Source organism: Oryza glaberrima, chromosome 5 (genome assembly GCF_000147395.1).
Source record: "Oryza glaberrima chromosome 5, OglaRS2, whole genome shotgun sequence".
NCBI classification, from domain to species: domain Eukaryota; kingdom Viridiplantae; phylum Streptophyta; class Magnoliopsida; order Poales; family Poaceae; genus Oryza; species Oryza glaberrima.
The window spans coordinates 11839353-11864019 of record NC_068330.1 but is presented as its reverse complement, the minus strand read 5'-3'; the positions used below and the strand labels follow the sequence as shown (position 1 = coordinate 11864019).

The following is a 24667-nucleotide window of genomic DNA, read 5'->3' as shown; positions in this document are numbered from 1 at the left end:
AAGTGATAATGATGATTTCCTATCTGTTTCTATTGTTAGACTGTTTATAATATACTTCACTATGACTACAAATGTTCACTTTAGCGCCTAGACTGGAGTTCTAGCTCGTCTGCATCTTCATCGAAGGACTGCATTCTCCTTGCAGCCTGAGAGGCGTTAATAGACGGGGCTGCTAGTGGGCGAGCACGGTGGCGGGCTGTGGGCGGAGCGAACAACAGGCGAGCGCGGCGGCAGGCAGAGCGGACGACGAGCAGAGCGGCAGGCAGAGCGGATGGTGAGCAGAGCACAGGGTTCACTATATCGGTTTAGGGTTTTTGATCGGGGTCACCAAAATCCCGAAATTTCGAAAATTTCGGTCCGAAATTTCCGAAATTTTAAACAAAATTTAGTTGAATTTGAACAAATATTATCCAAATTCATAAAAAAAATGAAAATTTCAAAAATTTCAGCCGAATTAATATCATATCGGGGGTCACCGAAATAACCGAATTTCGGACTGAAATTTCCAACCCTGGCAGAGCAGTGGTGAGCAAGCGCGGCGGCGGGCTGCTGGCAGAGCGGACGGTGAGCGGAGTGGCGACGGGCGAGCGAGGCAGTGGGCCTGGGAGGCCACCGGCGGGCGGCGCTCTTCTTCAGCGAACCTGGGAAGAAAGCATAAAATAACTAGGGGAAAAATTAAGCATGTGTGGGGTTACTTTTGTCGAATTAGAAAAACTGGAACTTACAGTTCTATGCTTTAATTTATAGCAAAAGCGTCAGACCACAAAGTTAAGTTTTGTGACACTAACGTAAACGTGATGTATTCCTCCATCAGAATAAAATTTTCCTAATAAAATGTCATCACCCATTTGCTACTTGAATATTACAACAAGAATCGGCCCATTGCACCAGTCCATCAGCTTGTAAACCGATCATAATCACAAGACAAAAATCTGTCAGACACTTTTGGTAGAGCACATGATTTTGCCAAGTCACCATTATGCTTTCTGCTATCCATAAATATTACTTCATGTTTAGATAAAATGTGTCACATTCATCCAAAATATGTTATCTTTTGGGGCAAGGGAGTACTTCGCTTCTATGTCTAGGAGTAGGAGGGCCAAGTGCAGTGGTAGGCTAGTTTGTGCAAAGGCAAACTTACTCGCAACTTGTGTATACCTGCAAGAGCAAACGACGAACTGAAGAGAACCATCTCAGCTTGCGGTGGGAGTTGGAAGCACTAGGAAATTCAGCCCAAGTACGTCATTTCTTCGGAGTGAGTGCAGATACAGCAGAGTTACGTGACTATGCGCATCGGCGTCTTTCTGCATTTTTGGTGATTCAGCTATCTGTACAACTCCTACGAGTTCACTCGAGGGAACACAACCAGGCAGCGTTCATGATCAGCTTAGCTCGTTATTCTAACCTGTCTCAAAATCTTCGAGTAGGATACTATGCGCAACAGTCTTATACTTTTAGAAATGATAGTCAAGACCTCTTGTTTCATTATAAATAACATGTTCCATTAGAATTACTAGCTAAAAACATTCTATATGGTTTAATGCTAGTCTATAAAAGGGAGTTAGGGATTTGTCTTTTTTTTTAATTTTTATATTTACTTTTTCTAAACAAATTATGGTTGTTTGTATTATGATAGAAACCGAGATATAATCCATTCTTATTATCTAAAAAAACTAAGGGCCTATTCATTTTGAAGAAATTTCAACACATAGGGATGGAAAAAAATATGGAGGAATAGGAACACATCCACACTTTAATCTATAGGAATTTTTTCATGAGGTTTTAGTGAATGGAAAATTTCTATGTTCTCTCTACAACTTATAGAAAAGGAAAATTTTCTTTGACTTTCCTATATTCACATTTCACCGAATGGCAGTTTTAGGAATTAATCTTTTGAAATCCAACTCCTTTGAGATTTCTCCAAAACGAATCTGGCTGTGTTCTTTTGGATGGATGGGAATCCTTCTCCTCTAGCTAATCGGAACAACGGATTGATACATGATTAAACAAGTATCAGCTAAAAAAAACATAAAAATAGATTAATGTTATTTTTTAAAGCAACTCTCCTATAGAAAATTTTTAAAAAGTCTCACCGTTTAGTATTTCGGTACTGAGCGTGTGAAAAAGAGTGAGTAGAAGTTGGGAAGAAAAGTAAACATCACGCCATTTTCGTTATTATGTGTTGGGAATCCTTCCTCTCTAGCAAGCAAAATGGAGCGGTAGTTTAGTACATGATTAATTAAATATAGGTAATGAAGCTTAGAAAATTGATTGATATGATTTTTAAAACAATTTGTCTATATTTTTTAAAAAGAATATACTGTATTGTTAGCAGTTTGGGAAGTGCGTGAAAAATGAGGAAGAAGTTAGGAAAAGAGAGTAGAACGCTGCCCTAGCCGTTTCAATATATTTTGTAGGAAGCAGATCAGCTGCCTGCAGGGTGGACCAAAGGTTTGATCGTGTACATATGCAAATGAAAACACATTTAAACATGGGTACGTAACAAATGAATTATGATAGAAGTTATATAAAAAGATAATTTTCTGTTCTATAATAATATTTTTGAGTTTTAAATAGATATTATGCAGATACGTATGTATGTTTCATATATATGTCCAAATTTATACGGATGTGATGAAGCCTGAGCTCCACGAGAGACACTCAAGGCTGTTGTTGGCCCGATCTTTCAGTGAGTTATAGATAACTACGATTTGGGAGAAACGTTGACGACCTGACTACAACCGTACTAGGCATTGTTGTGTTGCGCCTTAGCGATCAATACACCTCTTCGTGGATTGTTGATCTTGCCGGTGCAGATCAACCTTATTCCTGTAAGCAAATCGAAGAAACAAGCAAGAACAAGATAAAAGCAATCTGAATTGCAGATAGGAATTGAACACGAATGATAGGTTGGGGTTCCGTAACGAGTAAACCGGCGATCTAACATATCACAGGATTACACGGCAAAATAGCAAAGCTAAACTTTAATCTAAACAAAAACCAAGAAACTCTAAAGGGGTACCTAACTATTTAAAGAGGTAGGAGGACGACCAAGGGCACTCTAGGGTCGTGCCCCACCTCGTTGGGGCGCACCCCACTTGGGCCCCACTTGGGTCGGGGTCCCAAACGAAGTTACAAGCCCAAAGGCCCATGACAGGTGACGTAGCACCTTATTTGTTCATCCGCGGATGACTTGGATGGAATTTGGCGATGAGGCTGGATCCGTTGGAAAGAAGACTCCGTGGGCTTTCCATCAAGTACTCACGAGCCGAAAACAGAGGTCGTATGCAAATTCGGCGACCGTTTGAAGTCAGCGGTGTAGTAGGTGGCCGAATCGGATTCCAGCACGTGGAGCACTTGATCTTGTTATCATCCATAATCGTTCAAAGTCAAGTACCGTGCTGGTCCTAGGCTAGAATGTACTAGAGACGCGAGCCTAGACAGAAACGATACCACAAGATAGCACTAGAAACAACTCAAGCATGCTCTGATATATAAAAGAAATCCCAATGATACAGCTGATTTTCTCTTTTCTTTCTTTCTTTTCTTTTTCTTCTTTATTTTTCTTTCTTTTCTTTTTTTTCCTTTTTTTTGGTGCGGCTTTTCTTTTCTTTTTTATGCACCTTTCTGCTTTTTTTTCTCTTTTTTTAAAGAAAAACCGACTCAAGGACCTCAATGTAAGGTTAAGGGACTCAAACATAAATATAAAAATTACAGGGACTCAAATGTAAAAGTCTAAACCCAAAATTAAAATTACACAAAAATGGAATGCTCTCGTCCTACATGTTCCGTTTTTGCAAACGGATATTGAATCGCGGATGACTTGGATGGAATTTGGTAATGAGGCTGGATCCGTTGGAAAGAAGACTCTGTGGGCTTTCCATCAAGTACTCACGAGCCGAAAACGGAGGTCGTATGTAGATTCGGCGGCCGTTTGAGTCAGCAGTATAGCAGGTGGCCAAATCGGATTCCAGCACGTGGAGCACTTGATCTTGTTATTATCCATAATCGTTCAAAGTCAAGTACCGTGCTGATCCTAGGCTAGAACGTACTGAAGATGCGAGCCTAGACACAAACGATACCACAAGATAGCACTAGAAATAACTCAAGCATGCTCTGATATATATAAAAGAAATCTCAATGATACAACTGATTTTCTCTTTTATTTCTTTATTTTCTTTTTCTTCTTTATTTTTCTTTCTTTTCTTTTTTTTCCTTTTTTTGGTGCGGCTTTTCTTTTCTTTTTTATGCACCTTTCTTCTTTTTTTTTTCTCTTTTTTTTTTAACAAAAACCGACTCAAGAACCTCAATGTAAGGTTATAGGGACTCAAACATAAATATAAAAATTACAGGGACTCAAATGTAAAAGTCTAAACCCAAAATTAAAATTATACAAAAATAGAATGCTCTCGTCCTACATGTTCCCTTTTTGCAAACGGATATTGAATCCGACACCAAAAGAAAATTTTACCTGTGTTTGACACACCTGTACAGAAATGGAGTCAGGAGGGAGGGAGTCGGACTCACAAGTCCCGGCCGCTAGATTGGAAGGGAAGAGATCCCACTCGGCCTCGGTTTGGAAAGGCACCACGTAATAAACAGAAACAGACTCGTCACTTCTTTTTTATAGTTCTGCGTGGCCCTCCAAATAGAAACCAATCTACAAATTGTAGCACTCCATCCAAAAACCGATCTACTATCCCCTTTGTCTCTTCTTCCTCACCAGCAACATCACAGGCGCACCATCACGGCACACACCATCACGGCACAACCACCGAACAGAAGCTATGCAACTCAAGAACTCAAAAACTAACCGACAGAAACTTCTGAAAACTACGAAAATAGAACCGTGGCAGCGAGCCGATTCTGTTTTCGTAGGTCCCGACGACAACAGAGACACGGTGGCGATGACGACTGTGGTACAAAACGTGACCAGAACTCGAAACTCTAAACGAACTAGACGCTAAGACCAGCAACACGACGTGACGATGCAACACAAAATTCAACAAAGCAAAAACAAAAAAGAACACTGCAATGGCACAATATGGCTAGGTAAATGATACATTTTTTTTGTCTGGCTATTTTCTGGTTATGGGTAGATAAAAACTCACCGAGCAACAAAAGCTGTGATACCACCTAATGAACCCTGAGCTCCACGAGAGACACTCAAGGCTATTGTTGGCCCGATCTTTCGGTGAGTTGTAGATAACTACGATTTGGGAGAAACGTTGACGATCCGACTACAACCGTACTAGACGTTGTTGTGTTGCGCCTTAGCGATCGATACACCTCTCCGTGGGTTGTTAATCTAGCCAGTGCAGATCAACCTTATTCCTATAAGCAAATCAAAGAAACAAGCAAGAACAAGATAAAAGCAATCTGAATTGCAGATAGGAATTGAACACGAATGATAGGTTGGGGTTCCGTAACGAGGAAACCGACGATCTAACCGATCACGGGATTACACGGCAAAATAGCAAAGCTAAACTTTAATCTAAACAAAACCCAAGAAACTCTAAAGGGGTACCTAACTATTTAAAGAGGTAGGAGGACGACCAAGGGCACTCTAGGGTCGTGCCCCACCTCGTTGGGGCGCACCCCACTTGGGCCCCACTTGGGTCGGGGTCCCAAACGAAGTTACAAGCCCAAAGGCCCATGACAGGTGACGCAGCACCTTTTTTGTTCATCCGCGGATGACTTGGATGGAATTTGGCGATGAGGCTGGATCCGTTGGAAAGAATACTCCGTGGGCTTTCCATCAAGTACTCACGGGCCGAAAACGGAGGTCGTATGCAGATTCGGCGACCGTTTAAAGTCAGTGGTGTAGCAGGTGGCCGAATCGGATTCTAGCATGTGGAGCACTTGATCTTGTTATCATCTTGTTCATCTATGATGTGAGCAATGGTTGTACCTATAGTAGCCGTGGTCACATCAGGATGTTAGTAAATATAGTAAAACGAAGATAGTACTGGTGGCCATGGAGTGTTATAAATTACCTCACATCTTGTTCAGAACCCAACAACCAATATGCCTTCTTCAAAATCATCATTTGTCATTCTAGGCATATAAGGTTCGAAACGTCTAATGGGCGATCGATCGCCCGACCCATCGGGTAGCGATCGATCCCCTCCCCTCTCCCCCCTCCCTCCTCCCTCCCTCCACCTGGTTTCCTTTTTTGGCACCGCATTACTTTCCTATTTTAGTAAATTTATGCACCTAAAGTTTATACACCTCAAATTTACACATCTAAAGTTTAGAGACCCAAAGTTTATAAGTCAAAAGTTTATATATCCGATTCAAATTTGAATTTGAATTCAATTTTTTTTATATATAGTATTTCTATACATCTAAAGTTTATACACCTAAAGTTTATATACCCAAAGTTTATAAGTCAAAAGTTTACATACCCGATTCAAATTTGAATTTGAATTATATCTGATTCAAATTTGAATTTAAATTCAAATATTTTCTAAATATATAGTATTTTTATGCATCTAAAGTTTATACACCTAAAGTTTATAGACCCAAAGTTTATAAGCCAAAAGTTTACATAGCCGATTCAAATTTGAATTTGAATTCAAATTTTTTATATATAGTATTTCTATACATAAATTTTTCTAAATTTTTGTTTTTTTAGTTTTTTTAAAAATTTTTGTATGGTTGTGTGGTGTACTGTAGTAGGAAGAGAAGGGCAGGAGGAAGGGGAGAAGAGAGAGGAGGTATTGCCTATAGGGGGAGGGGGGCGGATCTGATCGCTGGGTGATCGTCGCCTTGGCGATCGATCGCCCATTAGACCCCCCCCCCCCCCCCCCCTAAGGTTTAGCCAAAACTGAAACATAACTAAATTAGTCATGGAAGAAACTGCTGTTAAAACCATCCGGCAGGACCGGCCATGAGTAGAACGGTTTTAAGAACTGAGGGCTACAAAATAGACTTTATTTTTTCCCTGGGCTAAGGACTAGTCCCATATCCTCTCGTTCACCTCCTTGGGCCTAAAATTACGCCGCCTCAGGTCGACGCGACGCCGATGCCGCCTTCAGCCTTCGCCCAAATCGACGGCGATGCGGCGGCGGCAGCGGCCGAGGCTGAATACCGGTGCACCGGCGCGCGGAGGGGGATTTCGTCGCCAGCGATGGTCCGCATTTCCTCCTCGCCGGCGGCTACTGCCTCCTACCTCGCCTCCAATCTCCTGCCGAAATGCCGCTCCCTCGCCGCCGTCAAGCAGCTCCACGCCCACCTCCTCCACCGCGCCTCCTTCCCTTACAACCACTTCCTCTCCAAGCTCCTCTCCCTCTTCACCTCCTCCTCCTCCTCCTCCGCCGCCGCCGCCGCCTCCGACTACGCTCTCCTGCTCCTCGCATCCCACTCCGCCCCCACCGCCTTCTCCTACAACGTCGCCATCCGCTTCTTCGCCTCCTCCCGTCCCCACACCTCGCTCCGCCTCTTCCTCCACATGCTTCGCTCCGCGATCCGCCCGGACTCCTACACGCTCCCTTTCCTCCTCCTCGCCGCCGCTCGGTACCCCGCCCCATCACTCGCCCGTGCCGCGCACGCGCTCCTTGGGAAGATCGGGTTGAATGGCCACGACCACACTGTCCACTCCCTCATCACGATGTACTCCTACCTTGATGACCCTGGTGCCGCACGGAAGGTGTTCGACGGAATTCCCACCCGGGACGTGGTCTCTTGGAACGCTATGATGAAGGCGTATGGGCGGGTGGGGATGAACGGTGAGGTAGGCAGGATGTTCCGGGACATGGTGAAGGAGGGCACGGTGGCGCCCAATGCGGTGACGGTGGCTGTCGTGCTAGCGGCATGCAGGGATCAGGGGGATCTGGTGCTTGGAAGGTGGGTGGAAGAGTGGTCATGGTCCGCACGGATGGAAATGGACTCTCTTGTTGGCTCGGCACTTTTGGGTATGTATGAGAAGTGTGGAGAGATTGCAGAGGCGCGGCGTGTGTTTGACACCATCATTGACAAGGATATCGTCGCTTGGAACGCCATGATTACTGGGTAAGAACACAGTATTCTCTTTGGTTATTACCTGAAATGAAGCTAATTAGTTTGTTTTTAGCTTGAGTGTTCATATATTCATTTAAAATTATGCAGATATGCGCAAAATGGCATGTCAAATGAAGCCATTTCCTTGTTCCACAGCATGAGGATAGCAGGCATGCGTCCAGATAAGATAACATTGGCTGGAGTCCTCTCGGCCTGCTCTGCAGTTGGAGCCCTGGAGCTAGGTTCTGAACTGGATGGTTATGCCTCACGCAGAGGTTTGTACAGCAATGTTTACGTCGGGACAGCCTTAGTGGACATGTACGCTAAGTGTGGCGATCTTGACAAAGCCATAGAAGTGTTTAGGAAGATGCCATGCAAGAATGTTGCCTCTTGGAATGCCCTAATTTGCGGTCTTGCCTTTAACGGGCGAGGTGATGAAGCCATTCAGCATTTTCAATTGATGAGGAACGAGGAGGGGCTCAAACCAGACGATATCACTTTCATAGGAGTCCTTTCTGCTTGTGTACATGCTGGGTTAGTGAAAGATGGCAAGCGTTGGTTCAATTCCTTGACACCTGAGTTTCAGATTATTCCCAAGATCGAGCACTACTCATGCATGGTTGATCTATTGGCGCGGAGTGGACATTTGGAGGAAGCGTGGGACTTCATCGAGAAGATCCCTGACAAGGTAGATGCAGTGATGTTGGGGGCTTTGCTTGCAGCTTGTCGAAAATGCAAGAATGTTGAAATTGGTGAGAGGGTCATCAACAGGATCATTCAGCTGGAACCCACAAACTCGTGGAATTATGTGGTGTCATCCAAGATATATGCCAGCTCAGATAGATTGGATGACTCAGCAAAGATGAGAGGGCTAATGAGGGAAAGAGGTGTCAACAAAACTCCAGGTTGCAGCTGGGTTGAGGTTAGCGGGAAAGTCCTTGAATTCTATGCAGGGGACGAACCACAGCATGGTGGAGATGATATGTATCAAGTCCTAGACCTACTGGTTGATGAGATGAGGCTGGAGGGATATGTTCCAAATCTTGATGTGGTGTAGCCCATAAACAGAAGCAATTACTTTTAGCTGCTGAAATGTTACTGAATTTGTTTCTGGATTGGTGTTTATGTCTCTGAGGCTGTTACTATGTGGATATGTGATACAGGGAACCAGTTTTTCCCCCTCACAGCAGCAGAAGCAAAGTCTAAACAGAACTAATGGATGTCTGAGATGGAACATTGCTAACAAAGCATTTCCAATCATTCAATATGACCAGATATCTGGACTAATCCAGTGCATTATGCTAACTGAATCAGCATATCTGCGCTCTACCGCGCTCTTCAAATTATGGCATGGTAGGTGCTTCAGTGGCTTGAGCTTGGGATCCATGAACTTATTTGACAGAGTATTAGCCACCCTAGAAACTTTCAGCAGATAGGTAGACAACAGACAGGTATCATTTTATGATTTGATTTCATTGATCATAGAAGTTGTCTGAACATGCTAGATAATAGGGAAGGCAAGAATGGGAAACAGTGATTGCTAAAGAGTGTAAACTGTAAATACAACAGTCACATAGAATGGGAACTGTTTCCACTGTGCTGATCTTTGTCTCAGTGATTCTATCATCACATTTTGGCTTTGTTCACTTTTCTTGTTCCAATTATTTTATTCTTTGTCAAAATTCACATATGAACCATGGCTTTATTGGGCATAAAGTATTCTTTTGTTGATTAACTAATTTTATTCATATACATTGCAGCATGCTGGAATGAACCATGTGGACCTCTTTAAGTTCAGCTATTGTATTCTGTAATGTCAACCAGATTTCACATAAGAATGGAATATCGCCAATTACATAAATGCTAAGGGTTCATTTGGTTTTCTGCAGGAGGTCCTGCCCTGGGCTAGTGTATATGCAGCCATCCATTGTTTGGTGTCCTGCAGCCTGCAGGTGGGATGTGTCTTGGACGCCAAATTTGTTTCTCTTTGGCCTGGTTGGCACGAGCCAGAAATGGTGAGTCATGCCAACTGTCTCAGGTTAACATCCTTTGTGACACAAGTACACAAACAGGTGAAGCCTGGTTCAGCAGTGCAGGTGACCAAACGCCAAAATGTGGCATTGAAAACAGATACAGGTAAGGTAAGTCGACTCTTGTTGATGTCACATGTCCACTTACTGATAGCATAACCAATTTTGTTCACTACAGGTAGTTGTCCTTTCTTCAGTTTCCTACAGCATATCCTACCTAGAACATGAGTTTCTGCTATACAGATAGAATTAACTCAAGAATATTATTTAATGTCTAGTCCTAACCTACAGTCAGATAATTCTACTTTAAAAAACTCAGATAAATCTGGTTTGTTTATCTTCAGGTTTATAGTGGAAACATGGATGCCAAATGGCTCTTGATGCAAAAATGGGTGAAGCTATATTATTTTTCTGAAGCTTCAGCCTTGATCAAGTTTGCAAGGATCAGATGTTCAAAGAAAGGCCACAGAAAATTTCTGGGACTAGACATGCAAATGAAAAAAATATCACATGAACCACAATGATGGATATGAGAAGGTCAGTCTTAATCTGCATTTATACGTTGTTGTTTCTTGGAGGCATTTTTCGTTACAATCTAGGAGTGTGTATTAATTGATTTGAACTGAAATATTCTTATAAACCTTCGAATTTATCTGCTATATATTAAATACATGAGCCATTTTTCTTTTGTGGGAACACTAGGGGATAACTCTATTGTTACAGTACAACATAACACAAGCCTCATTAGTGTTCTCTACTTCTGATATTTTGCATCACTATGTACATTGGTCCTCTTAGTCTACTATGCCATATTGCACGTTGTGTGTAAGTACCTACAACTGATCAGCAGGGCCAGGGATTAACTTACAAAGAGAGACAACATTAGCAACTACATATGTACATCTATATTCTTGTTCTTTACCACAAACATAGAGTGCTTAGCTCTTCTATTTGCTATCTGGCTGAAGCTCTGCTGGTCTCATATTAATGCTCACCGTGAGTGCTATCAACTGCGAAATGCATAGTAAGACTGTAAGAGTTAATATCAAAGTTCATATACAAGTTATCCATACAAAACAAACCATATCAATAACATGTTCCACTATGTAGCATACCATTGCAAATCCAGCACAAGCAAGGCTGAAACCTCTGAAGTTGAAAGGTGCAGTTTCTGATAGGAACCAAGCTGTGAAGCCAAATGGAGAAAATTATGTTTATTTTAAATCATTGCCTAAGTTTGAGGGCAATTGCAGTGAATGATGAAGTAAATGTGAATGCAAAAATAGGTAAATTAAAACTAGTTTGTATTCAGTTAAAATGCACTCATAAATATCATTAAATGGCATACCAGTGAGAGGAGAAAAAACTATAGGCGATATCACATTTGCAGTTGAGCTTATTCCAGTGAGACACCCTTGAACCATTCCCTAGTTTAGTGTTTGAAAATTTCATCATTCAAATAGAGTTGTTAAATGACCAGCTCCATGTAGTTCATGGTGCATTTCTGTAGATTTACACAATCTAGTAGATGTGAACTATAAATTCCAACCTGCTCAAAAGGCCCTGCTCGTTTGGATACAATGCTCCTTATCTGTTACAAATAAAATCATCACATGACTTAAAGAAACCAGAAGGTCACACAAGGGGAAAAAAAAGATGGGGCACTTGTATGTTGCTACTTACAGAAGGGTTGACCAAAATGCTTACAATCACAAAGCTTGCACCAAGATAAGGAACCTTCAAGAACAATGTAGCATTTAGCTCAAACTAACTATGAAAACTTCAATATGGAAAAAAACAGCAATACAGCATTGATCAGTTGCATACCCATGGCGTCCATGCTATGCTATATATGAATGCCTGCAGCAGCATGCACAAGATGACATCAAATTATTCTTGCAGAAAATTAACAAAAAGCACTTAACATGAGTATGAAAGCAAGCAATGTTAGTTCTTACATGCACGCAGCCCCCCAAAAGTGCTATAATCAGTAGCTTCTGCTCACCCAACTTTGGTGCTAGGATAGGCATCATAACTAGCTGTACCATAAGTCATAATCTGCTTTAGGTACCTTAGGTACAACCTAAGCAATGTAATGATCATAACAGGAAAGGCACTGTAGAAATTATTATGAAACAAACCTATACCTGTGAAAGGCTTCCAGCAATGCCAATAACGAGCAGCAAATTGGCATACTGGTTCTTGCTATATTGGAATTGAACCTTGAGGAAATACTGCATTTGTTTTCCCAAACACAGAACTGTTAGAAGCATTTCCTTTTAATGTGGATGAGGTATTGAGGTATATTGGAAGACATCAACTTCACCAGGATGGTGTGACATCAGACTGTTTATGATTCCTACTTACTGAGTCGTTCCAAGACTACCCTTTCAAAGTGTTTACATCACTAAAATTCACATGTATGTATGTTATGCTTGTCTATAGCATCTTATCTTTTCCTACCGGAGAAAGAAGTGTACCAGTATTGCAGTTTGCAGGCCTGTCTCTCCAAGGCTGTAGAAAAATATGACAAGTGCTTCTCTCGAGAAGGTTGAGCTGAAAGTTATTCACAAGCATTCAGCAGGTAATTTGCAGATTATGTCCTTGGTACATGCATATCATGTTGCAGTTTTCATTGATCATTGACGCTTTTTGATCTATCTGTAGTGTTGGTATCAGGGAAGGGGAGTTGTTACATCATGCTGGACTTCAGTCGTTGTCAGATTGAAATAATCAACTCTATCGACAGGGAGTTGGTAGGAACAGTACTAATAACTTGATGTTTAAAACCTCTATATGTTCCTGCACTTAGGTCTGGCCGGTTAATAGCTCACTATTTCAAACTGCACAGTAGGTCGAGTTTAAACTCTAAATTTATATATTCGTTCCTTTTGTCATCATAGATATTCTGTATTACATTTGGTAATTATTATGGATACTTATCAAGTACAGTTTTCAAATTCAGGCTAAGCTTATCTATGCAAATAGTAATCCCTCCACTCACGAAATGTTTAGGACAAAATTTTGGTCAAACTTTTGAGGTTTTGGAACTTTTTAAAAGAAAAAAAAAAGTATGCGATGTGTTTATCCTAGTATTAAATTTATGGTCAGATTTTAACAGTTCGATCAAATATTGTTCCAAATATCAAATATTTATGACCAAAAGGAGTATTAATGGAGCTATATAGCTGCTCTGTTGGTTTTTGCATTGCAACTGAGGAGCCCATTTCATGTTTTACCGACAGGGGGGCTGCACAACATGTCACCTGGTGGTAAGGAGATCCGCCATGTCCGACAGCGACAGCGCTTTCCGGAGAGGCGGAAGCGTCGGCGGCGCAACGTCCTGGCTGCTGCTGCTGCTACAGGAAGGAACGCAAAGAGGATGGGAAGAGGAGTTCTCCTCGTCGCCGGCGGTGGCGCGGAGCAGCGACGCCCCGCCGTCCGTCTCCTTGACGAACGCCCTCATGTACACCGCCGCCGCCGCCGCCACCACGGCGGCCACCTGAAGGTAAGCAAACACCAGTACACCACCCCAGGATCAAACAACTTCCGCATCATCTGCACAAGCTGACCAATTTAATTACCCCGTACGCGGATCGAACGGACATGCCTGGAACGTCGACTGGACAGCGAGGAAGCGGGCCGCCACCGTGCCGGCGACGAAGCCGGCGAGGCAGACGCCGGAGAACACGCCGAAGGCTGCCGCTCGCCGCGACGGCGGCACCTTGTCGGCCACGTAGGCCAGCGAGAGGCAGTGCATGCTGCCCTCGGCGACCATGGCTGTCACCATCCTGGTGATGTAGTAGGCGTAGAAGAAGGCCTTCGTCCGGTTGCACGCTAAAATAACTAGATTGCACGCCGGAGAAGCAATTATTAGAGATTAAAACAACTCTGTAATTAAAATTCTTCCTCTTAAGCATATATATATGCACTTGATTATGCAACAAATTAACATTTGGAAGTAATAATAATACCCAACGGAAGGATGGATGCAGTTGCAGGGAGCAGCAACAACGCCTTGCGACCATATTTGTCCGACAGGTTGCCCACGATCGGAGTCGCCACAAGAGCACCCAACCCTGTAATCTGCACATAGCATAGTAATTGTCACACAGAATATTACGTACTGTGCCAGTTTAACTTTAAGGGCATGGAAAATAAAAGTACTATGTGCCAAATCTGTTGCAGTATTTCCCCGTTTGTATAGGCCAGATGCATCAGAATTCAGACTGGATTAATTACTCTTTGGTATAACAAAAAAAAAAAATCTATACTGTGCTTCTATATTGTGTAAAGGTAAATTGTTTCGTTTTCCATCTCATTATTACATACCCTGATCAAAATATTGAATTTTCCTAAGATATATACTTAGGGGCTTCTTTATTTTAGCGTAGGCTTTTAAAGTGGCTTTTCAGCCTTTTCTATAGGTATAAGTTGATGGCTATTGAATCTTAAGTTTAAAGGTGAGTAATAACTCTAATTCATAGAAGCTAAAAAGATTAGGTCTTGGTTTAACACGGCTTTAGAAAAAGACAAAATTTGCTATATGACTCAAAATTTGTTGCGATGCCGTCGCGGTTGCCAACAGCGTCTGGCTGTTCCTCCCGTCATTGTCGTCGCCGATGGCCTCAACATGCTGCGTGACCGTACCGTCCGACTACGCCGAGCGGCTGTCTGCCTTGGGCAAGCCGCTCGCAACAAGTGAGCGTTGGAAGAATACCGAGAGAAGAATGAATAAGATAAATACAAAATTGTCATTTTACGTGGTTTCTCTATTTTCTCTCTAATCAATTGGATGGATATTATATTAATGCGTCCAAAATTCTGTAGCAAATTACCACACTTTTGAAGTGTCATCGAGCAAATTCACGTTTTTATATGGTGTCCCAACTAATTACACATATTTTAAGTGTCATGTAGCAAATTTTTGTCTAAAAAAATTGATGCTAATATTATTTGATTGTTTAGGTTTCAGTTTCTTACTTATAAACCAGCTAAAGAAAAGCCTTACTATGGACTTATTTTTAGTATAACCAATTAACTGCTACAATAAATAAATATTATGAGATAGTTGCCACAACTATATATACAAAAGCCAACTCAAGGAACTTGACACTCCTTGATGCGCGCGCGTGACATTTCAAGATTTGTCAACTCACGTCTAATAATCGATATAAGTATGTGTTATATCATATATACGGTAAGTACATCAGTGAACAATTATGACGTATAACATATTCAAATATAGAAAATTATTGTATTATTAACTTATAATTGGGGGAAGGGAGGGAACCATATAATAGTAGCTTCTCCATATCCCGATAGGTCCTTGGTGTCGTTGTTCCATCCTGTTCACTTCCCATCCCCACCCCTCCACTATATAGCTCCACTATTATATGATCTTTCACTATCTGTAGCTAAAAACCCTCTATAATCCCAAACAAAGGGGCATATGGATAGTAAACTAGATGTCACCTACTACCTAACTATATATTTAATATATATCATTATTGCTTTTCAACATCGATCACTAATTTTCTATTTAAATATAATAATAATAATAATAATAATATTATTATTATTATCATCTAATAAATAAATTATATCGTAAAAGTAATTAGAAAGAAAAATCTACGTTTTTAAACTTAAATATTTTGAAAGATAGTTAAAGTTTTAATTTTTTATTCAATTAATAAAGCCACTAAAATCATACATTCAAATACCAAATAGACCAGTACACTATAAACGTGACGCGTGTACATCCACTAATAACAGACAGTTCCTCCTGCAAGCAACAAGTTGGAATTGTGATCGTGCATGCGCGTCGCTGTAACACAGTACTAGCATGGAAAAGAGAGAAAGAAGAGAGACATGCCGCGCTGTTCGTACGTACTCCGAATATCGCAAAGGAGTACGTAGCGTGGAGCGACGCGCACGCGCACGCGCAGCAAGATGCGATATAGGGGGTCTCGATCGATTTTACCCCAAATATCGCAAGCGCTGTCGCCGCTCGCCACGGCCAGGCTCCACACTGCTTTGTCGTCGTGCACTTGGCGCGTTGGCCTCGCCTAGTTTCAGCTAGAGCGACCCATCATTCATCGGGGCCCGGTTGATCGGTACGCAGGAGCCTTTATATAATAATAAATAATAATAAAGCCGGGATATGACCTGATTTCCTTTTTCTGAAATATATAATCTGTTTTTTCTGGACGAGTTTATGGGCCGGGCGCTGGATCGGTTTGGAGAAAAATCGGGTGCTGACAGCAGCATGACGTCAGCGTCCAATATACGTGCAAAACTACTTTAAACTAATTTTTCTCTTAAATTACTTATTCAAATCATGATCCGATTGCACCATTAAATTTGTTGCAATTAAATCTTCAAAACAAGACCACACATGGATATATTCCAATGAAAACTTTTTTAGCTTATTATTAAATTATTTTTAAATGTTGCACGATGTTTCACCAGGTATATCGGAATTGTTTCACTAAGTAGATAAAAATGTTTCACTCGTATAAATCGAGTGATGTTTCACCTTATATAAAAACAATGTTTCCGCAAATAGCGAAAAGAATGTTTCAGTTCACTAACATTTGATCCATACATAGTGAAATATTATAAGTACACTATGTGAAATATTTTTCTGTGGAACAAAACATAAAACGAATCCCTTACAAGGGGTTCCAAAATATGTAGGTTTTTTATTGTAATGGAATATTTCAGTTCACTGCAGCATTAGATTTATATATAGTGGAACAAAAAATAAACATGTATAGAGTTTTCTAGTGGAACATTGTGAGTACTGATGCATTAGATTTATACATAGTGGAACAAAAAATAAACATGTATAGATTTATACATTGTGAGTACCTAGGTAAAACATTTCTGGTGGAACAAAAAATAAACTATATTATCTTAATATAGAGTTTTCAAAATATGTAGATGATTTGTTACAGGTGGAGGTAAGAACCGTGGTCGGCCCAGGTGGCATACATGCGCGCGGGGGCAGGGAGCGGAGGGGAGCGCCGATTTTTGCAACCCCGCTGGTCGTCCGATCTCTATCATTCTCGTGTTTTTTTTTCTTTCGATTACAGAGAAGATGCAGGTATGTGCACGGACCTACGTGGCTACGAGTAAATCTTCAAACATTGTACACAAATTTTGGTGTACGCTCAATCCTGAATATCTGGATATGTTGCATTATTATTAAAAGCGTATCCTACGTGTGCGTAATATTTATGGTCACCATGACCGTGATATTGGATGGAATATAACTCTATTTCATGCTACTAATGGCTCCGTTTTAATTACATATCCAATTTTATCTGATTAAAGTTAAGCATGAGTGACAAAAGTGATAATATATAAAACCTAGAATTTAAATTTAGATTCTAATATATTATATTGGTTCTAATTAGTATAAACCAATGCTGAAACAGGGCAGATCCAACTTTGGCGGTTCCATTTCCCTTATTTAATTTTATTTTGCGGCAAAGCGGCACTAATGACGGTCATCTGTCCCCGTCGCTTTCATGCACATCGATGTGACATAAGAGCACTTAATTAGTTTAGTCACTTCTTCTTTAATTACTCGACTTCTTTTTCATTACCGTGGTATTAACAGTTAAGGCACTTTGCTTAATTAATCAAAGACGTACGTACGCTAGAAGCTCTAGCTAGCTTTCGACATATTCGGGAGGTGTGGTACCTGGTAAGAGCAAGTTCAATAGTATAGCCAACTGCTGGCTACAAATCATCTGTAGCTAATTTAATAGTATATTCATATAATAGTTGTGTATAAAAGTATACTATATCATTAATACTAGGTCATACCTCTCATACACACGTAACATCTTGGAGTTGTGTTGCAGCCGGCTATAAATCTGCAGCCCGTTTTCTTCTCTCTTCTTTTTTCTTCTTGATATATGGTTATAACTGGCTTATAGCTTGCTATTGTACCTGCTCTAAGAGTATAATACAATTAATATTGGTCGGTGCGACATTTTACGGTGATGTTCTAGATGCCTTTTTCCTTCTTTTGACAATCTGCTATCTGACCAGAATGCTTGGAGTACCGACACCGCTAAGTAGCGGGACAAACCGAACCAATTCAGTTTTCAACACTGGATTATTAATTAATTAATACTCAGCCCCCCCCCCCCCCCCCCCCCCCCCGCCCCCCCCCCCCAAAAAAAAACTTTCTCCCCTATTTAAGTTTTTGGATTTTTTTTGTTTGGACGATTTTCAATCTCTATACAATTAATATTTCCGTGTAAAATCAAAAAGTGTAGTTAAAAAAACACAGAAAAGAAGGTCCAGTTACACGGAAAATAAAAAGAAAAATAGAACTAAAAGCTGCCGCAGAAAAAAACCACTAAAATTACACGGTAATATTGAACTACATATGGTCCAGTTAGAACTTAGAAGGTGCCATTCAGCTGCAGCTGTCCACGGATTGAAAAACAGGATGGATTATTAGCGTATGATCAATTACATATTAACTATTATAATTTTAATTTACAAACAGATTTATTTGATATTTAAATAACTGTACATAGAAAATTTTTACATGGCTACGAGTTTGAAAAGGATGCTAATAGAAAATGAAAGTTACTGAAAATCTATGACGTCCTTAAAAGTTCCAGACAGCTAATACTCCTTTCGTCCTTAAAAGTTGTTCAGGTAATCGAAACTAAGTATCTACGTATGCCACATTAATTTGGAGAGTACAGGAGTACGATCATGAGTACTCCATCCGTCAAAAAAAAAAAAACTTAAATTTTATCCCATAAAAAACTAATTTCTATCATACTATCTACTCTTAGCACGTAAAACGATCGAGAAGTTTTATTCCTTCAATATCTTTTATCTACCCATCACTTTTACTATTTTTTTAATAATTAAGAGAATTTTAGTTATTCCCAATTCCACCTTAGAATGCTAGAAATGAAATTTTTTAGCACGGAAGGAGTAAACTACTATCAATTAAATGAACGCCACAATTTTCTTTTTCGGGGAAGGACACAATTAACATCTCAAAGACCCTCGCAAAAAAATATCTCAAAGACGAAAATGAAAAATAATAATAATGACGAAGACGCCATCTTTGCATTTCTCAGCTCACGCCATCTCCATGACCATAGAGAAAGGAAGCAACGTAACAGACCGAGAAAATCTCTCTCATCTCACAATCGAGAAGGGAAAAGGAAACTAACCCCAGCGACACAACAACTATATGCATGATAAACATATATTCCGAATGAAAGAAAAAAGAAAAACTATATATGATCATCGTCAACACGAGCGAAATATCAATTGATCTGCAAAGCGTTTACGTGACCTTTTGCCTCACACTATAGAGCTTTTCCCCTTTTCTTGCCCTTAGGGGCGGTATTTTTCTCTCGCTATATATAATGAAAAAGCACAGTCTCATACTGTTTTTCCTTAAAAAAAATTATCGATTGATCTAAGCTTAACTTCTAAAATGATGATATGGATGGATGGATGGATGGATAGATGGATTATGGATGCATATCATGGATCATTTACAGCTGAAGAGAGATCGAAATTGAACAGATGATGAATCATGATATGCATGGATGATGAGCTAGCTAAGGTAGGTAGCTTACGGCTTGCTGGAGGCCGGTGAGGTAGATGGCGAGGGAGCACTCGTCCTGGCCGGGGCAGAGGGCGTCCATGGTCACGTCGGTCATCGCCGGCGCCACCATGTAAACGCCCAGGTTGAAGAGGAACCCGAACACCAGCAAGTGCCCCAGCTCATCCGCCATTTCCATCCCCTCTCTCTCTCTCTCCCACTTTGTGTTAGTGTTAGTGTGTGTGCGCGCTTTCTTTCACTCTCTCTATTTATTAATCAAGTATACTTCTGCTTCTCTCTGCTTTTCTGTCTCTTTCTTTCTATATGGATCGGATGACGTAAGACTAGAGCCATACTCCCTCCGTCCCAAAATGTGTGTCCAGGTTCAAATCCATTTAGGATTGGGTTTTTTTTAGGACGGATGTGTCCAGGTTCAAACTCAAGATTTAATATGATTAATTAACTTGCCAACTTTTAATGAGAATACGAAAGAAGCGCGCTTGTAACAATAGCATGGGTAGATTAATATTAGTACTCTTGTAAATTGTCGACATTGTTTTCTTCAAGGTTTGCTTTTCCATTGGCGCGATGTGGGGTGGATTTAATGAGATGAGATGCGTTTGATGTACTGCCTGCTCTAAGCATTGTCAGTTGTAAAACTCTTCCTTTAGTAGTTGTTTAGATGTAGGGTGTAAAGTTTTTACGTGTCACATCGAGTATTATATAGTGTGTCGTATAGGGTGTTTGGGCACAAATAAAAAAACTAATTGCAGAACCAGTCAGTAAACAGCAAGATAAATTTATTAAGTCTAATTAATCTATCATTAGCAAATGTTTACTATAACACCACATTGTCAAATCACAGAGCAGTTAGGCTTAAAAGATTCATCTCGCAAATTTACCGCAATCTGTACAATTAGTTATTTTTTAGCCTATATTTAATACTTCATGCATGCAGGTGTTCAAACGTCGATGTGACAGGGTGTAAAATTTTTGTGTGGGAACTAAACATGGCTTAATACAAAGATGCGTAAATCTTGTGTGGGTTCTCTTAAGAAAAGGTTATGCTTTGCCACTTGTCTATAAGCTAAAAGTACATCTTTTATAGGTAATTTTTTAACGCTATAAATGCAATTTTATTTTAATACAAAGGGGGTTTCTTGCAATTTAATTTAATTAAGGGATCCAAAAGATTGAGAAAGAAAAATTAAGGGAAAGGTGGTGAGACTAACATTAAAGGTATAGTACAGACACATAGTGGGATCAATAGCAGTTGCACTTACATCTCAACCATCAATGCGGTTTGGTTTTGCTCCCGATGAAAGCAAAGTCTCTCGTGCTTTCACTTTCGCCTATTCCCTTTTTTGTTTTTCAATATTTAGCATGATCCGGTCGGACCACGGAAGAATTTGCACGCCCTGTCATACACACATATGTGCATTATTGGTGGCAGGAAAAATATCTTATAATAACTGATTCAAATCCCTAATTGAGTTGAGTAAAATCCTAAAAGAAAAAGAGTTACTTCCTTCCACTTCATAATACTTAACGTTTTGGATAACGATACAGTCTCCCAAAATATAATTTTGACTATGTTTTCTATTATTTATATACAATACATAAATATGTTTCTACTTTTATTATATTAACTCAGCTTTTTTAGTATGATGTTGTTAACCTTTTGCATAACGCTTGGCCGTTCGTTTTATTTAAAAACTTGGTATTAATATTAAAAAATATAAGTTAAGATTGTAGTTTCTTTGATAATAAAATAAGTCACAAAAAATAAATAACAATTATAATTTTTCAAATAAGAAATATAAGTTAAGATTGTAAAAAATGTAAGTAAAAAAAAAACTTGGTATTTGTCGAGGAGTGATCCTCTCTAGCGGGAGATCGTGAGACTCCCCTTCGTGAGTTCGGCCGGGGGAAGAAGCTCGCCTCTAGAAATCGCGTATCCGTCCCCAAGGCTCCTAGCTAGCTCGCACACAACCAAATTATACAGGTTCGGGCCGCTATCAAGCATAAGAGCATCTCCAGCAGTAGCCCCTACTTTCGAGTCCCTAAAGGTTAAATGGGGGCTGCCCTCAATGTTTTAGGACCCTAAATATGTCTTTATGTCTAGCAGTAGCCTCCATATCTTAGCCCCTATTTTTTTTCTCTTTTATTTTAGTATAGAATTTATATTTATATCTAGTTTAACACATAGTAATTTAAACATAAATAATTCTAGCGCGTGGAATTCAACCATATTCAAATTTGCAATTTCAAACACCACGATTCAAAATTGAATTCAAAATTTTCAAACATGAAAATGATATATCCTAGAAGCAAATATTGAACATAACCCACACATGATAGAAAATGCAATGAAACAAACTACCGAGCACCATGAAGCGCCCACAAATGTTCCACAAGATCATCTCGAAGTTGCTCATGTACCCGTCGGTCTTCAATTTCTTTATGTATCTTTAGAAATTTCTCTAACACAGGTTTATTACGTCGTTGGTATTCCTCCTTCCTCAACACCTCACTGTCCTCCTGATCATAGTCAAAATCTACATCTTCATCTCGCTCATTGTCAATGATCATGTTGTGCATGATTACACAAGCTGTCATTATGTACCATAGGGTCTCTGTATCCCAAAATCTAGCAGGACCCCTCACCATTGCAAAGCGGGCTTGTAGAACACCAAATGCTCTTTCAACATCCTTTCTCACTCCTTCTTGAACTTTTGCATAATGTATTCTCTTGTTACCTTGTGGATTAGAAATGGTCTTCACAAAAGTGGCCCAAGAAGGGTATATGCCATGAGCAAGATAGTAACCCATGGTGTATTTATTTCCATTCACCATAAACTCCAACTCTGGAGCTGTCCCTGATGTAAGCCTTTGAAAGAGTGGTGATCTCTGTAGTACATTGATATCATTAAGAGAACCTGGTAGTCCAAAGAAGGAATGCCAAATCCACAAATCTTTAGATGCAACAGCTTCAAGAATCATGGTTGGCCCATCCACATGCCCTGAGTATTGTCCTTTCCAGCCTGTTGGGCAATTCTTCCTCCTCCAATGCATACAGTCAATACAACCTAGCATCCCTTGGAACCCCCTTGGAGTGTTTATAGCCATCAACCTTGCAGTGTCCTCAGCAGTTGGTGCCCTCAAGTATTGATCAGCAAACACATCCACCACAGCCTTGACAAAGTGCTTGAAAGCTTCTATCATGGTGCTCTCTGAAATCCTCACGATTTCATCAAGACTATCGGCTGGAATATCATATGCAAGCATGCGAATTGCACCATACACCTTCTACAATGCAGTGGCACCGAGAAGACCCACTGCATTTGGTCTCTGCCTGAAGTAGTCATCATGAGCCTCCACACTAGCCACGAGCGCAAGAAGAGCTCCCTTGACATTCTGAACCTCCTCCTAAATAATTTTGCACTATATACAGGAGGATCTGCAAAATAATCAGCCACTATGCGTAAATTGCCAGCAAACCTGTCCCTATGAATTATCTCATGACCTGGGACTAAACCACGACGCTTTCTTTTGGTCCTCTTATGCTCTATGTATGTAAGAAGAGCAGCTGCAATGTAGTAGTCATCATCGTTAGACAACTCCTCCTGATCCCACCAATCGGTAATGAGATCATCGTCGTCGTCATCGTCGTCGTAGAAGTCCATGTAAAAAACACTGCCATCACAAGATCATAAAATTAATAAGAAAATTTAGAGCATATGCACACATCCAACTACACATACACGGTACAGAGTATACCCCATATACAGTATGCAACATTCAATCTATGAAAAGCAGTGGAATCGTACTAGTACAGTACCACTTACTCCTGTATATATATATATATATATATATATATATATATATATATATATATATATATATATATATATATATATATATATATATATGGTTCTAATCGATCCATTGCAACAATTGTACAGTGCTACTAAGTATAAATACAGTGATATATTCACCGTGTTTAGATCCAGTTTTTCTTCAAACTTCCAACTTTTCTATCACATCAAAACTTTCTTACACACATAAACTTCCAACTTTTTCATCACATCGTTTCAATTTCAACTAAACTTCTAATTTTAGTGTGAACTAAACACAACCATTACTAGCTGAGAATTTAGATTTTTCTTGCCGACAAAGTCCACTACAATTCTCCAAAAAAAATATTAAAAACAAGTCAGTCTCCACCAGAACCATCTACCACCACATGTCCACAAGTGTCAAGAATAGAGTTATTCAGAAAATTGATTAGTACTCTACCACTGAACCCCCGCACCACATGACCTACTTAGAGTTTCTCCAGAAAAATCAATGGGGGCAGGAGGCCAGCGTGGGGGCAGACGGCGTGCAGGTGGGCGACGTGTGTGCGGGCAGCCTCGGAGGGCACGCGACGGCCGGCGTGTGGCCAGGCAGATGGCGGGAGATCGGCGGCCGGGCATGCGCATGGACTGCCGCCGAAGGCCTTGAGAACGGCGGGCAAGAAAGGTATGGAAAAGTCTTACCTTTCTGGGGCAGTCTTGACGGAGGTGCTGGGAATTCGTCGGTGCTCGCCGGAGAAGATCCGTCGTCGCAGCCGTGCGGGAATAACAAGAAAATGCGCGAAGCAAAATTATATCCGCGCCAAAAAAAATGACGAGGGGGGCGTGCTCCGGAGTCCCCAGGACTGGGGCCTTGGGGGGAGGATTTGAGGGCCTCCTCACTTTGGGGGCTGTAGTAGGTTCCCTGCTGGATCTAGTTTTTTTATCTTAACTCTCAAAAATTAAATAGGGGCTGGATTTGAGGTCCCTGCTGGAGATGCTCTAATACCCTACTCATGTGTATGAGATTTAGACTGAGAGTTACAAGGGTTCCTAAACTCGGAAGAACACTCTTACTTCCCTCCTCCACAAGCTCAGGTCTTCTGAGAGTCGTCCCCATTCTCGGTGGGCAAAGTCCTCCTTTTATACCTCAAGGGGATACCACATGCACCGCCTCTACCTACTCTTCTTTCGGGTGGGAA

The 24667-nt window shown here is 40.7% G+C and overlaps 3 protein-coding genes and 1 long non-coding RNA gene across 9 annotated transcripts; 2 read left to right on the top strand and 2 right to left on the bottom strand.

The window, feature by feature from the left end:
• The first annotated feature begins 7027 nt into the window (after positions 1 to 7027).
• Positions 7028 to 10025, top strand: LOC127773210 (pentatricopeptide repeat-containing protein At2g34400-like). Of its 4 annotated transcripts, XR_008017544.1 has the most exons (4): positions 7028 to 8013; positions 8110 to 9354; positions 9762 to 9811; positions 9891 to 10025. XR_008017544.1 is itself a non-coding variant. In XM_052299237.1 (2 exons), the coding sequence occupies exons 1-2, from the start codon at positions 7028 to 7030 to the stop codon at positions 9056 to 9058; spliced, it is 1935 nt and encodes a 644-aa protein (XP_052155197.1). In that variant the 3' UTR covers positions 9059 to 9724. The 4 variants fall into 4 exon arrangements, 1 of the variants encoding a protein (XP_052155197.1); XR_008017545.1 differs by lacking the exon at positions 9762 to 9811 and having other exon boundaries at positions 9891 to 9990; XR_008017543.1 differs by lacking the exon at positions 9762 to 9811 and having other exon boundaries at positions 8110 to 9452; positions 9891 to 9943.
• LOC127773212 (uncharacterized) lies at positions 10017 to 13416 on the top strand. 2 transcript variants are annotated; one of them, XR_008017546.1, is made up of 5 exons: positions 10017 to 10137; positions 10376 to 10568; positions 12477 to 12615; positions 12699 to 12787; positions 13277 to 13416. It is a non-coding gene; the product is annotated as an uncharacterized LOC127773212 (long non-coding RNA). The 2 variants fall into 2 exon arrangements; XR_008017547.1 differs by having other exon boundaries at positions 10017 to 10142; positions 13277 to 13342.
• On the bottom strand, positions 10563 to 19900 carry LOC127773211 (uncharacterized). 2 transcript variants are annotated; one of them, XM_052299239.1, is made up of 14 exons: positions 19664 to 19900; positions 14006 to 14117; positions 13642 to 13877; positions 13298 to 13533; positions 12512 to 12587; positions 12179 to 12265; positions 11990 to 12070; positions 11859 to 11891; positions 11715 to 11768; positions 11581 to 11622; positions 11380 to 11458; positions 11147 to 11217; positions 10954 to 11041; positions 10563 to 10870 (listed from the first exon to the last, which is right to left on the bottom strand). In XM_052299239.1, the coding sequence occupies exons 1-13, from the start codon at positions 19826 to 19828 to the stop codon at positions 10979 to 10981; spliced, it is 1335 nt and encodes a 444-aa protein (XP_052155199.1). In that variant the 5' UTR covers positions 19829 to 19900; the 3' UTR covers positions 10563 to 10870; positions 10954 to 10978. The 2 variants fall into 2 exon arrangements, with proteins under 2 accessions (XP_052155199.1, XP_052155198.1); XM_052299238.1 differs by having other exon boundaries at positions 10563 to 11041.
• A 2108-nt stretch (positions 19901 to 22008) lies between these two features.
• On the bottom strand, positions 22009 to 23414 carry LOC127774168 (uncharacterized). Its single transcript, XM_052300448.1, has 3 exons — positions 23410 to 23414; positions 23082 to 23325; positions 22009 to 22938 (listed from the first exon to the last, which is right to left on the bottom strand). The coding sequence occupies exons 1-3, from the start codon at positions 23412 to 23414 to the stop codon at positions 22009 to 22011; spliced, it is 1179 nt and encodes a 392-aa protein (XP_052156408.1).
• Between the last annotated feature and the right edge of the window lie 1253 nt (positions 23415 to 24667).

Bases quoted from the DNA above. Each gene is read 5' to 3' on its own strand.
- LOC127774168 (XM_052300448.1), bottom strand. The intron at 22,939-23,081 runs GTATATAGTGCA...ACTGCATTGTAG, and splicing joins ATTATTTTGCAGATCCTCCT to AAGGTGTATGGTGCAATTCG.
- LOC127773211 (XM_052299238.1), bottom strand. From the start codon at position 19,828: ATGGAAATGGCGGATGAGCTGGGGCACTTGCTGGTGTTCGGGTTCCTC. The intron at 14,118-19,663 runs GTAAGCTACCTA...TGCTATGTGCAG, and splicing joins TCACCGGCCTCCAGCAAGCC to ATTACAGGGTTGGGTGCTCT. The intron at 13,534-13,641 runs GCATGTCCGTTC...GCTTACCTTCAG, and splicing joins CTGTCCAGTCGACGTTCCAG to GTGGCCGCCGTGGTGGCGGC.
- LOC127773210 (XM_052299237.1), top strand. From the start codon at position 7,028: ATGCCGCCTTCAGCCTTCGCCCAAATCGACGGCGATGCGGCGGCGGCA. The intron at 8,014-8,109 runs GTAAGAACACAG...AAAATTATGCAG, and splicing joins TGGAACGCCATGATTACTGG to ATATGCGCAAAATGGCATGT.